The 15,722-nt window shown below is 32.8% G+C and overlaps 1 protein-coding gene across 1 annotated transcript in view; it reads right to left on the reverse strand.

Annotated features, from left to right (window-relative positions):
- The window catches only part of LOC107187167 (HIV Tat-specific factor 1 homolog), a 130,659-nt gene extending 115,643 nt beyond the window's left edge, over nt 1-15,016 (reverse strand). The window contains exons 1-3 of the mRNA XM_015575218.1: nt 14,883-15,016; nt 13,949-14,284; nt 13,507-13,863 (exon numbers count right to left, since the gene is read on the reverse strand). Of these exons, the coding sequence (XP_015430704.1) occupies nt 13,507-13,863; nt 13,949-14,242 (651 nt within the window). The 5' untranslated portion in view covers nt 14,243-14,284; nt 14,883-15,016. The remainder of the gene's footprint in view (nt 1-13,506; nt 13,864-13,948; nt 14,285-14,882) is intronic.
- Between the last annotated feature and the right edge of the window lie 706 nt (nt 15,017-15,722).

Below are 15,722 nucleotides of genomic sequence, written 5' to 3' on the forward strand. Positions count from 1 at the left end.
CTATAAAAATTCGAAATGAAAGAAGCAATAATAAAAAGAGGTTTAAAAGAAACTATTCAAGATTACTACACTACATCCATATACACAAAAGTTTAGGTACACATAATAAAAAGGACACTCATAATATTGCGTCTTTATTACAATACAATTGAGTATGCTCCAATTTTTTACTGTTCAAATGTACGCACAAACATATCAAAGCAGGTTATGTTAAAAGAAACTTCATATCAAACACCTGCACCTCTTTGCAATTTGTATGTAAATACAAAATATAAAACGAGGTGCATTTTAATATTTAAGCCTCAGTGTTCATCTACGAGAAAAAGAAATAAAAGAAGCATTTGGTGACTTTTAGGTAAATATTCAACAGGTACATGAAACGTTGCAACGAACTGCTGACGAGATAAACGCTTGAACGCACAAGCATAGAAAAATGAAAACCATCGACTAATGCATAAACTGCATACATGTTTGCATGTGTAAAAATTAAAATTGCCTTCCGATGACTCGAAACGCATGGTTGGGTGCGGGGAAACGTTAACTTCGATTATATCAGCCGCTTATTTGTCATAATGCGCCTGGAAGGTCGGGACCATTTGCTCAAGGTACTCGTTGAAAGGCCGCGTTACAATCAATATACACAGTATGTCTGTCAAATAACGGGATTGACGATACATTAATTAAAACACTAATCGTATTTCTAAAAATCGCTCGTTTTATTCAAAGTATGTTCCTATGGTATTAATATAACGCTTGGACACGGTCAACCAATATACGGACCGATTTCTAGAGATCTGATTACGGAATCGCTTTGAGTGTCCATGTCACGGCTCCTTGTACACACAGGATAATGCAAAGCATTAACGATATAAAACAAATGTTTCGAATAACAGTTTAACAGTTTTGTGGAAAACATTGCACTGGACCTGACTTCTTCGTTTACCCATATTAAATATAAAGGGTGTCCCAAGTAACGTGTTACCAGCTATTTCCTCCTGAACTACTGCAGATAACGAAGTGAGATTTTTTTATTTAAACGGTGCAACGGGGCGACCATTTTAAGTGCAATAAAGGGCACGGGTTTCCTAGGACGGGGGAGGGGGTACCCACCCCCTCTTTTTGAAACGGACGAAACAATTACTTATTTGTTATTTGAATATCTGTTATCAAATGCTAGGACGTGTGTGTGAAACATTCTTTGGTATTCTGCATAGTTAAAGAGTTATAGTAAAAAATACTTTTCTCGGGAGGAACTTCGAGGACCAGCGAATGACATTAAAATAAACATAATACGGTTGAAATTCATTTTATTAAATGATTAAAGTGGTGCCCATTACTGTTTAGAAATTTATTTATTATTTTTTATCATATTATTTCGAACACTTGACAACATCGTTGAAGTGATAGATTTGCATGTGTTTTCTTTCCTTTTTTTCATATCTTCTTTTGATGTGCTATAACTATTTAACTATGTGGAATATGAAACAATGTTCCAAACAAATGTTGTAATATTTGACAACAACTATTCAAATAAAAAAAAGTAATAGCCCCTTCCATTTAAAAAAAAGGGGAACAATCTTTACAAATATGATTAGTGTTTGGATTAATATATCGTCAATACCGTTATTTTTCAAACACATTGTGTATGCAGCGTGTGCGCAGAAATATTAACGAAACCGTATTTGAAGCAATGGCGAATGAACGTGCGAAAAAATCAAAGGAACAGCAATGACTGTTCATGACTTCAACTGTCTATGACTCAAGATAAACAAACCGCGCAGGATGTTCCATGATTACGGGATTAGACCGTCTCGACTGGTTCACAAAGCACCACTTTCTTAAGTATTTATGTTGTACTTTAAGAAAAGATTGGACTGCAAAATAATTTTTATGGATGTACGAACAATACAGAGGAATTTTTTTTAATTTTCTGTAAAACAGAATATTCGAAAATTAACTGTTCCTTAATGAAATATTAAATGAAATGTAAGTGTCTACAGTTTGACGTAGTAATGATGTTTTCATTGAGAAATAGAAAAATATTTTCATTCACTCCTAATCGAGTAAATATTAAAATATAGACAAAAATCCTCGATCAGACGACAGACAATGTGCTAACCTATTCAGAAACGAATTTATTAAGACCAGAAAAATTTTTTTTTCTTTTTCAGCTGTATTCGTTTAAAATATATTTATGAATATTAATGACAATGAATTGGTAGGATATCTTTTGTTTGTTGAGGAATTTCCTACTGATTATTCATTCATAATGATGTTCATTGTATCTTTTGGAATCATGCTTGAATGAAAGAAAAATTAATCGTACACATACGCCAGTATCCCGCAAGAGGTTAAAGAATACCCGTGTAAAAGTTTATAAAAATAATTTTATTCAGATGATAAGATACGCTATTGATCCATATGTAAGTCTTTTCGATTCAGAATGTTCTGCTAGATAGTCTACCAGTTACTCCAGCATTTGTAAACAAGTAATATACAAGCAATGAAAATTTTCTCAAATTGACATAGGCTCACAACGAATATAATTGTTCTAGCATAGAATAATCTGCAAAATATGCTAAATAAGTTTGCTGGTTTCACCTATGAACATATCTTATGAATGAAACATATGTTAAGTACTACCTATTCATTGAATGCAAATATTACCGAACAGAAGTCGCGTGTCTCTATTCGAATATTGGAGAAGTTTAAGTAATGACATAATATGACAATTGAATTAAACTGTCGTCTTATGCAATATACTTACGTCTCGTGTAATAACTAATCGGTTAGGTATACGTTACAGTTAGGTCCAAGAGATACCTTATAACCGGGGAAAGTAGTTACTTTAGAAAGATATAAAATAATCCACTAAATTAATTTATAAATTAATGTGAAACTGTTTCGTTAGTTTCTCTGTCTCTCTTTCTCTCTGCGAACGACATCGTTGAATTGCATTCGCACATTTTCACCCTGGCGATTACCATACACGAACAGGATATTACCTTTAACAGATGCACCATAGATGATTTCTCAGATGATATAATTTATGCTCCACGGAACTGACATCAAACGCATTGAACTGGGTTAGGAACACTTCACGATACGCGGAAGTTTAATTCGCGTTAACACTTGAGAGTGAATGATGCAAAGGCCCACTTGAGCATTGCTACCGATGCACCAGTTTCAGAAGCCAAAGGCTATTCCCTTGCTTTAATGCTATTGTTATCGTCATTTGTTACGATTATCGTTACGATCGGCATTGATAATATTAATGACCACTATATTATCGATTATTATGTTGTTAATATACTCCGAGGTACTGAAATATCAAATGCGTTACGAATCCATCCGATAACACAAGAACGTTAATGCTTCAGTAACAATTCGAAATCATTTAAATTCATATTTTATGCTAATCTGCATAACCCATAATAGTAAGTAATACTCAGGCTGTAAAAGTACTGTTTTTATTTTTTTTTACTAAAGAATGTAAACGGAAGATATTTATAAATACTGGCAATTGTTAATGTTTGTTTTTATTCATTTTTAAGTACAGAACAATATAGCAATAAGCATGCATTTGCAATTTCTCCCACTTATAGATTCCAAAGTAGATATCAATGTTTCGTTTAATTTCTTAGTAGAAGGATTATAGTTAAAACCTACAAATTTTAATCATTCTTAAACACAGAAAAAATAATCAGTTTTAAGACTAATAAAATGATTTTATTATTACCATTATTATATAAATTCATTATATACTGATACATTGATATATTGATATATTGATAGAGGATGTACCTATTGTATCAGTGGAAAAGTTTTTTGCAGATGATATGATGGTTATAGTTTTATAAAAAAAAAACAATTACAGTGATATATTATGTCCATGTCAATATAACACAGCTAAAAACTGACGCTTCTGAGAGTGTTTTATTTTCTGTTATGTCAATCCCATTCTGTAGCAAACTGAAAATTTGTCAATATAATTTAATTATAGAAATGTAATAAATAATAATAGTCTAAAAAATTGTTTATCACAATCAAAATTTGTATTAAAAATATATGCTATAAAGGAATCAACATGCATTTCATGAAATTATTATTAAATTATAATTAAAATTGTTATGAGTCTACTCGTTCAGAGCAAAACTCATCAAAACCTATGCACTAACTCAATACCATCACTCAAAACTGTTCACGCTGTTTCATACACACATATACTCTGTCAACAAAAACGTGGAAAATACTTAAAAACTATCTTACGCTGCGTAAGTAAACTATCTACAAAAGGTAAAATTAATTTTGCAATGGGATAAACTAAAGTAGCGATCGTATGTTTCTGTTAAGATAGATTGCGACACAACTATTAATAAATACCAGAGACTATTAACCTTCTTAAGCGCCTGGCACCGTATATAAGAAAAATATACACTTTCACACGATGATTAGACACCACGGTTTGAAACTTGAACGTACAAATAAACTTTTCCGTATTATTTCCGAATATCATTTGAAGAATTGTCAAAGAAATATTAATATAGTTTTATTACGAATATAATAGAACTACATAGGTTATTGTAATAGTAGACCATAATGGTCCCAGTCATACACATGTTGTATTTTAAAACTTTATATCTTTAATTCGAATTGTACATGTTAAGGATAATTTCAGTTTTTAAATGGAATGATGCTACACAATACATAAATAGTATAAATACTACATGGTGTTCCGCTCCAACGTATTTATCCGATTTTGCTTAACCAAATCGTTTGTCCATCATTTCGTCATGCGTTACGAAAAGTAGCACGTTTCATTTGTCTTACGAAGACTAGCACTTCGGACTTTCTGACCACGAAAAACAGCACGTTCCGATTTTGGTCTCGGAAAGTAGCATGTTTTCACTTATAGTAACGAAAACTAACATGTTGTGCTTTTTCGCTATGAAAAATAGCACATTTTCGTAATCCATCGCGAAAAGTAGCACGGTTTGCTTCTAGTCACGAAAAGTAGCACGTTTCAATTCTAGCTACGAAATCCCTCACCTTAGATAAGTTGCTTAGCAGTCTACTGCAAAAATAAAAAGGTAACCGTTTCTTTTTACTGAAATAAACGCCTTTCACCCTTTGAATCTGGGCGACGTATATGTACGTCCTGTATATTTTGGCCAACATTCTCCGGAGCTCCGGAGGGTTAACGAAAGAAATGTAACAATACTATTATAAAATTGAATAAATCCTGTTGGAATGAGACCTTTAGATACCATTTCTAATAAATCATGTGTTTTTTTTAAAGATAGTTCACTTTGAGTACTGTAGGCATTTTGTAACCTATATTCCATAATGTTCTGCTTTGGAACGTACCATTTTAAAATATTCATTTCTATACTATTTTCATTCAAATCTTATTTGACGCTAATTGAATTCCCATCTAGGCACACACGAATCTCTCAAACGGAAGCGATTTTAACAAAAGACCAGGTAAATTTTTTCGATAAATCTTTGAAGTCAAATATGTATATATGCCTGCAACTTTTCTTTAACAATATACCTATGGATTCTGAATGTTACATTCTCTCATAAATCTGCACCACTCATCTTATGTATATACAGATTTGTTTTTACAATGCTGTTCAATAAGGGCATGCATTGAATCACCATCATTTTGCGTATGGCCAACTTCTAAAAATCTAAAATGAAACTAGATGTTGAAATGATGCAAAAATGTATAACATCATGTAAATTGTAAATGTGACCAATATTCATTGCAGACTGTCTGACACTGATATTCCCGCCATTATTATTTGACGTATGAATTCTAATTGAATTAAACGATAACCATATAGGTCCATCAATTTAAACGAAAATTGTAAATTTGAGTAAAGATACCAGAAGCTTAATTTTTACTGTATATTCTGTAATTCTCCACGAACTGATTAAATTGATTATTCTTTTATCTTCTTCCGACTATAAAAATACTAATCAATTTTACACATGATATTACGCTCGTTTTTTTATAATAGCAACATATGTTGTTTTGAAATGCAAACGGAAAATAATAGAATCGAATAATTGACAAAGAAGCAAATGATTGAGTATACATACAACTGTACAAAAAGAGTCAGTAATTGCAATCTATGAAAAGAATTACACACATATCAATTTCACGACCGACTAACATTCTTCTTTCACAATACAACAGAGTTCGGCAAACTTCTTCCATCTGCATAATGCAACCATTTGCAGCTGTTCATCCACGAAGCACATACACACACAGTTACATAATGTTTAAATTGCGTTCAAGGACGAAAGATACAAATGAATCCGCTCGGAACGAACATCGCCGGTCTCTTGTCTATCTTACGATTCGATATTTTATTCGATTTCATCTCGACGGTTTCCATAAAAGGAGCGCCGCCAGACGAAAGAAATGATTGCATGCAAGCGCGAATCACCGTAACAGTGAACTATTTAAATCCAGCCGCATATTACAATGACGCGTGGCGTAATGAATTTCTTACCTACGTTCACCGTATTTACGGTACACCTGACTAGGAACATCTATTATGCGATGAAATGTACAGTATACAAGGAGCTTCATTGCATGTGGTCATAACTCATGACCTTCTTGAGCTATAGGCGTTTTTATGTTCCACGCGATGCCGTGCCATCTTTAAAGAAGTTTATCTTTGAACGAAATAAATGCTCAAAGAAACGAAACAATATTTTAATAGTGACACAAGATATCCGTGAAAAATCTAAAGACTCTCCGTTGGCATGGAAATTTTGAAAAAATATGTAATACTTTTACATGTTTCCGAAGGATAAAACTGGAGGAATACCATTTTTTCTTCTAACAGTTAGTTTTTTTTCTTTATCACAGGAGTTATTCTTTAATAATTTTATTTTAATCATTTTTATTTGCCTGATCTTATGCTGTACGATGCCTATCACTAAACCACATATTGGTATTAGAATTGTTAATCGTGAAAAAAATCAATTATTTCCGTAATCATTGTTTCAGTACGTTTTATTTGTATATAAGAATTGAATGAAAACTATGATATCACTCTTCTCAATTAAGTCGCGTACAATCGATAGTTGCGTATACACTTCTTATATTGTCTTAGAAGATTAAAGGTTCCAATAAGAATATGATTAATTCAGAGACCTTGTATGCTAAGGCATTCAACCCAGTATTCTGATGTGACCTTGAACTTGAAAGTTCAATGTCGAATGGGAACAGACGTTCTCAATTGGTAGCACAACTATTAATTCTTTGCATTCGATCGGTCGGTGAGTTCATAGCGTTTCGAGCACAATGTCTTCCTTACCTTCTTACTGGACGAAGGAAAAATCGTTTGATCTGGTGATTTGAATGTATGGGCTGTACACTGTACAAGTTACGCGTTGTTTTTTTTTTGTGTGTGAAACACCGACGAAACATACAAACAAGCACAAAGTCCATTTTCATTGCATTCCATCAAACTTGTAAGAAAATTGCACTATTTTGATTGAAAATTGTATACATATATATAGCGTCAACTTCGAATACGAAATCTACATATCAAGAAACAGGCTGAAGAGTTTTTTAATCAATATACTCGAAGTTGTAGATAACTAGTATCGTGAAATTAATTATAAAATAGGAAGAAAGTGTAAAAAAAAGTAGTAAATAAAAATATGATATACTCCTCTAAACAACCCAATACGCTCAACCGACAAAGATCATTTTTAAATCTCATAATGAATCTTATATCTAAGAATAGGTATATCTTGACTTTTCTACATTTATTAAACCCTTTCGGTACGACAAATTAAACAGTATCGTCTGTAACTTTAATATTAACTGAGACCAATTTTCTGTAACCGCCAAAAGAAAGTTGTATGTTAACACTAGACCTACCGAAGATGAATGTCTTTCTATTTCAATCACATTAGTAAACGGGACAACTTGTTGAAAATATGTAAATTGATAAATTAACTCACTTATATGTTGCAATAAAAGTTGCGAAGGATCTTAGAATATACACTGTTATGACATTTTAATAATTTTTATAAAACTTCACAAACTAGTCATTTTGATTACTTTGATAGATCTAGTGTTAAGGGATTAAAATGCTTAAAAGAGCGAGAGTGAATAGTCCAACGAAGTCAACTCATCTTGCAACCATATCACTATACGTATAAACTGCAAAACCAACTTACACGTATAATTCGAGAACGAAATGAAATGAATTCATTGGGAAGATTAACACTCACATATTTTGCACCTTCCAGGCATATCAGCTCTCGTGGTACAACCCTACAATGTCAGTATTAATCCACCAGTCGTGAACCATCCGGGGATCTACCGACAGAATGAGCGCATAAAACGCTTCGCATGTCCGATAGGGTTCGTCCGATTGAAAAGGTTCTGTTACTATTTAAGCGCAGGAACAGCGCCATGGAGGGACGCACATTTTCATTGCAAGGATAGAAACGCTACACTGGCAGTCCTCGACAAGAATGGAAAGGATAGGATGTTGAGGAAATACCTGATGGGCGATCAATTCAGTGAGTAACATTTCGTTTCTTTTATACGTATAATTAAAATAGAGGCTGCGGCAGGACACGTTATTCAATCAGAGTGGGGGTAATTCTACATGTGAATATAAGTTGAAAGAAAAGGATAAAATTTTTTCATTCGAAACCTTGTTCTCGAGAAAATCGAGCTGGAAAATTTATCGAGTACCTGTACACCTGACTATTTCAAGGCGTACGTGTGTAGTAATAAGCAGTGCCAATGTCATGATAAATATCCACTGATAATACATTTATAGACAGTTTTATTGATTTACATGTACATTACTGAATGAAGTGTTGAACATGACTCTTTGAATGAGAGAGTCATCGACTGATATCACGTTGTTTTGACGCTTTAACTGATCGAAAGCTTGTATCACTTCTTCTTTCAGATATAGAAGATTTACACTGTTTTCTGCGTATACTATTGATACGACCCCAAAAATAAAAGTCCAGTAGACGGTGATATTGCTAGCCAACGTACTCTATTGCACGCATAATCAACAGATTTTCAAATTCAATTTTCTCGAAATCGAGGCCTCAAGCGAAAAAGTTGTTTTTTTCCAATTTAATTTCACACGTCGAATTACTCCCGGCACGGTTCCATCACGCATCCTACTATACACTGTATAATAAGTGATATCAAATTGTCTTTTATCTACCAATACTATCGCCATAGCACCAAGGGACGTTCCATCCATATACCCAATGCTGCTAGCGTGATTTTTACCTTCTACTTTATGTGTTATAAATTAAAAATTATGATTTGGAAAAGTTACTGCATACATTCTCGAAGCGATTACTATTCAATAAACATTGATGGCTCGTAGTAGGATTGTCTATTGATAAGAATAAAAAATGCTTCGAGCACAAAGTGTCGAAACAGACCTAAAGATACCATAAATTTTAAATATAGTACTTTATGAGTTTTCCTTTCATAAGATAATTGAGAGGAATCTAGAAAAATAGTAACTTAACGAGACTCTCTTTCCTATTAAATAATACCTATATTTGATTGAAAATAACAGAAATTTCCTTTGGATTTGCTGAAATTTTTATTTGACTGAAAATGGATAAATATTCACGAGTTATTTATAGTTCACTGAAAAGCTTCAGAATAAAAGGCTGAAACATCAGAAAATGAATATGAATGAATATGACTCTGAAACTTCTAGCAAAAGATTATTCAACTCAATCATTCATTATTAGATGCGCCAGCAAATAATCCATCGTTCTGTTTTAATACACTGAAAATATAATGCATGTTAAAAATACATTTCGCACCTTTTCCATCGTAAAACAACCTACAGAGTATTCACGAGTAAAAATTTCCAGCAAATTTTTAGTTTCCTTAACAATAAATGTTAAACTTGGCACAAAATAGTGGATTACTTGTTAATAGATAAGTAACATGACGTGTGCAGAAAGTATAACGGATGGTTCTCTCGTAATGTAGAGCATCGATGGTAGAATGTGTGAATATTATTACAGCGAAACTGGAAAGATGGATCGGAGGAATATTCAACTGGCAGAAAATGGCCTGGGAATGGGGTGTGAACGGTGAGAAGATGTCTTTCCAAAATTTCGGCAAGCCTCAATACAGTCAGGCAAAGCAACAGTATGCGTGGCATTGCATCACGATCGATCCCGCTCTAAAATATAAATGGAGTCCCCGAAGTTGCATGGAACGTAAACATTACGTTTGCGAAGTACCAGTTGGCCGCATGGGTAAGATTTGTTCAAGTTCTCCCGTACACTTTTATGATAACCAAATGTACAAAGTTAAAACTAAAAAAAATATCGTCGATCTTTGTACCCTGATTAGACGCGCAAAAAATAATAAAAAATGTCACGTTTGAAATCCAGCTAGAAGACGCAAGAAGACCACGGATCCGTTCGCGCCGCAAAACCAAAGATTAAAGCCCCGAAAGAAGGGTAAAAAGTATTCAAAGGAGCCGCAAAAGCCGGGCAAACAGAATAAACAGCGGAAGGCCCGGAGAAGAAATTGGGCGGAACAGAATACAAATGATTATTGGGCCCATGGTGTGAATTTGGGTTCAAGGCCACCATCCAAGTAAGATTTCTTGCACTCCCGTGTACAAGTTGCACAATCCAGGCCCTGCAAAATTCGTGTATACGTTTTGAACCGCGTGAAACATTTTTATTGAAGATTAATTAACCTTCATTGTTGATAAATGTTCTAATAATTAGAGTTTCTAGGTGATTGCACAAACGGAAACGAAACTATATTATTCATGTCTGACAAGCCAAACTTGAAATGTTGACCCGTCCTAATTGAAAATTCGAATTAGAAAACTGAATAAATCTATTCATTGTTCTCGAGCATCTGTTGATTATACATCTGCTTATTTTATTTGCTCCCATTAGAGCAGCGATCGTGTTAATGTAAAATCTGTTGAAAAGCAAAATTCGAAATTTCTACGATGTACGTGTTTACTTCCATTAAAAATAATAACAATTAACTAAATAGAAATATAAAGCCTTCATTTTCAATGAAATCCACTCTGGTAAACTCTATTTCGATTGAAGCTTATTTCTCAAAAAACTACGAGTATGCATTATTAGTTTGTTTAAATCTTTTTTAAATTTTACTGAGACTTACAGTGATAATAAACAAAAATTTGCATTCTTAATTATAATAGGCCTTCTTCGGACAATATTAGCAAGACTGGATTCCTGTATGGGCTTATTGAGAATTAATGAAGATTTTTAAATAAAATATCTTACTCAATGGAAACTAGTTCACTAATGAAAAATAACCAAATAAGTAACACATGAACATAATAATTTTACCAAATAATAATTGTTACACCTTCCATTACAGAGTGGCGTATCCGAAAACTCGAATGCGACACCACCCTAACAGAACGCAACTGAATTATACCGCGCCGAGGGTGGAACAAATTCTGCCTCGAGGACGAGAATATGCTACATTTTATGGAGATGGACCCAGCAACGGTCCACAAAGTTTAACAGACATGAACAGGGTTCTTTCCCAAATGCCTGGAAAAATCAATGATCTAGCAAGCGAAGAAGTACTTTTGAAGCCATGAACAAAACCCTGCTCGCGATGCAACGACATTACTTTAACTCTTTATTTGGTAATTTTCGATCATTAACGTTTCATAAAACTTCTTTCTATACATTCTTCTTGTATATTTTTTACTGTAAAATGCGTTTTTACCTATTTTTCTATGTTATTTTGAGCTGTCAGGCTATATACATGCGAAACTTGTTCATCGGGAATTGGCCAAATAAAGAGTCAAGGTTCGGAAGTTTCGTTCTTGTGAATACTATAACGCGTTCCAGCAGTACGGATGTCGTTTCAGATGATATTTAAACCGTGCACAGACTGAAATAATTTATTCACGTAATATCGGCGAAACAGTCTCTCATGTTCCTCACTCTGAATAGGCGTTAGATTCTCGAAGATTACTGTCTAGTTAGTAACGTTACCTCGGTTCGGTAGATTAATAACTTTAATATCGGTATATCGTGTACGAAATGTTCAGATTTTACCGAGAGCTCGTTTTTCCTCGTCTTTTCCTATTTAATTTTCACATGCATAAGACGCGAAGAATTAATATTTCGATGTATTTTTCGACGCTATTTGTCGTTTATTCGCTAGGTGTACGACAGACCGAAGGCATTCACGAGAAGAAACAATTTATGCGGTACAAAATAGAGGATAGATAAATTTAAAAAAGTAATTTTTTAAAACCTTTAGTAATTATTTATATTTTATATTTTCATTTCGCTTAATTTAGTTTTCTTTCATGCAAAAATATTTTTGAGGAACAAATTCTTCTCGGTCGAATGTATTCGAGTTTTTAATGAAAACGTAAAAGTCTCTTATATTTATAACACGGAAGCTTCTCCTTCGCATCAAATAAATATTTAGAATTACGATATAATCATTGTACATCATGTACCACAAATAGTCAATCTGCTTAAACATCAATTATCGCATATCAAATGTACTTGTACTTCCATATTATCTTGAAAAAGTATTGTCATATATTTCATTACCAATGAACAATGTACTGACTGCATATCAATATGACTTAGAGAATCAGAAGGTTATATTCGAACATTATTACTTGGTGTGCATTGACAGTATACAGTAATATAATTTGACTACTTTTATGTTTCATGTTTTAATTTAATAATATTGTAATCGTAAGTATAGTAAACTAAAACTTTTTTTACTACTAATATGTATCAGGATTTCAGTTAATAAGTTAATAAGATATCTTTAATTGTAAGTTAATTAATTTTAAGACATCGCGCAATGTGCTTAAATATCTATGTATGTAGGAAACTGTACTCTAATCTGTGTATCTCTAATATTATCTCAGATTAATAGAGGCTCTATCCACTATTATATTATAATATATTGGCTTACATTATTATTCAACAGTACTAATTACAGCAAATAAACTTACTGTATGCTATTATGAATGAATTATCTTGCATCAATTTGTTTGTAAATATTTCAAAAATTAACTTCTACTTTGTCTTTTTAAAATAATGTAAATTGTATCAATAAAAAATCTGTGTCAAACTATTATTCTCTATAGATACGTATACAGTGGGGCTCACTTAACCGTCCAACCCTCGGGACCTTATCTAGACGCTTATCTGGTAGATGTTTCAAGAATTCAACTGAGCGAGAGAGAAATAACAAGTGTAAGTGAGACACTGATATCCGACACAAGGTGACGCGAACACGACTCGGTAGGTCGTGAAAACAAAAATGTTTCCGTGAGCCCAGTTCCAAGAACTGATGGGTATAGAAACGGACGCTAAAGTCGGCATAAATGTGGACACCGCTGTACAATACTATATAACGTATATACATATAGTATATACATGTGAGTAGTTCATAACTCAAATAATAAATAAATAAGCACTCACCTTTATGTAGATACAGAGAGCGTCGCCCTTTGGTTGCCCATTTGAATCTTTGTATAACTTGATCCTGTTCTTTCCTTTCTCATCTCGTGCTATGAGGCCACATTTATTGAAAAGTGCTGTAAGCTCCTCCATGGTGATGTCTAATGGTAGACCAGACATGTAAATAGCAGTATTATGTGCTTCATCTACTTCAAACCAAGTTGGTGGCTCCTGTGCTTTCTTTTTAGCCTCGATTTTCCTTTTCTCTTTCTCCACTTTTGCTGCTTCCTGAGATTGTTCTACAGATTTTGTTTCTGTCTGACTTGAATCTGTGAATCCATAACTCATTTGATATCTTGCCATGAAATCTTCATCTACCTGTAATATAATCATTTACAAGAAATATTATAAAACATTTGTGATAGGTTATTGTGGGATAGGATGTCGTAGGAACACATCTCACCTTTGGGAACCAAGCATTCTTCTCTTTGTCCCAAAAGTATACACTGCCATCATTAGGGTCTGTATATGTATGGGTATCATTTTCAAAGCCAAACACTCCTTCCTTCTTGACTGCATCAACATTTTCATCCTCTGTTTTTGTTTCTATATTTTCTTTCACCACCCACTCATTCTTCTCTTGGTCGAACCTATATACTACATTAGTTGTAGGATCCTTGTATATGTAAGATTGACCATCGAATTCATAATCTTTCATAGCATCGTCAACTGTTTCTGTTGTTTGACAATCTGTCATCTTGGTTGTCAATAATATTGCATTTGAAAAGTTATGGAAGACCTGTTGAAGATATAATTTCAACAATTATTCATACAAATAAAACATAATGATTGAACTGATGCCAAATATATATTTTTTGGCACCAGTCATCTTGTTTATATAAAGAGTATAAACAAAAAATAACCACTTGTTATCTGATAACAGTTAATTTTCAAATAGTCAATAATTTTTAAACTATACTGATCAAACTGAACTATTTTTTCCTAACTAGAGTTACTATTATACATTGCGCTGCAATGTATAAAACAATGTTGATTTTAAATCATAAGTTTTAAGATGGAATACTATACATGTAACATTAATCACTGTATACAAAGCGCGAAATTTTCAAATAAAAGGGATATAACGTCAACTAACAAAGTAATCGTACAGGTTATGCACAATATACTGGAAAATGAATTATACGTATATACGATTTCAAAATTTTGTACTCTTACACATGTTTCGCCTACAATTAACCATAGCTACATGAACTGTTAATTCACACAATTAAAACTCCTTTTTGTCATATCTACACGTTCTTTTAGACTCTATAAGCGTTCGTTTTATAGGTTATATATATGTCATATACAAAAAATAACGTTATCAACGTACTTACCACTTAAAACGCCATTAACTAGTCACGACGTTACTAACATACTTAACAATTAATTTCACTGTCACAGATTTAATTTTTACCAAAAGAAATAAACATTCGTTTACAAATCTTGACAGCAAACCACAGACGCACGCTTTCGTACACGTTTGTGATACTATTGCGATCTGTACAACTTTCTAGAAGCTCCTTCAACTACCTATGTATATGTCGATAAGAAATGTAGCAATCAATATTCTTGGATCCATAATTCTGCATTTGATATTTTTATTAACAAAAACAACGTTTGTATGTGTAATAAATAGAAGATTTACATTATAAAAAATTAATATTCCAAATATTTTAAATATTTTGAAGTAAGTAGACTCAATATTTTTTATTACTACATATTTAATTTCTCTCTAAAGTTCTGCAAATGCCTCATAAAAAATTAATCAAATTATGAAATATATCATATTTCAATCTTATGTTATAAAAAATTCTATACAATAACTGTTTTAACAATTGATATAGATAAAATAAAATATTTTTTATGTCTATTGTTTCTAGTTTTGTTAAGTTCTAAAACCATTGTTAGTAACTGTTCTTGAAAGAGCTACTTCAATGTATGTATAATACAATGTACGTACATACACTTATAATAGTGGTATCCGATATTTTACCAAATTAATAAAATATTAACTAACTAATTTTCAAATCATACTTATCCAGATAGCACATGACGCCTTGACGACGGCTTAAAGGCTCCCTAGACCTAAAATAGCCGTAAAATAGGCGTCTTTAAGGCGTCATGTGCTATCTGGATAGTAATCAATTACATGACTTGAATTCAAACATTCCTTA

Source organism: Dufourea novaeangliae, unplaced genomic scaffold (genome assembly GCF_001272555.1).
Source record: "Dufourea novaeangliae isolate 0120121106 unplaced genomic scaffold, ASM127255v1 scaffold2, whole genome shotgun sequence".
Taxonomy (NCBI): Eukaryota; Metazoa; Arthropoda; class Insecta; order Hymenoptera; family Halictidae; genus Dufourea; species Dufourea novaeangliae.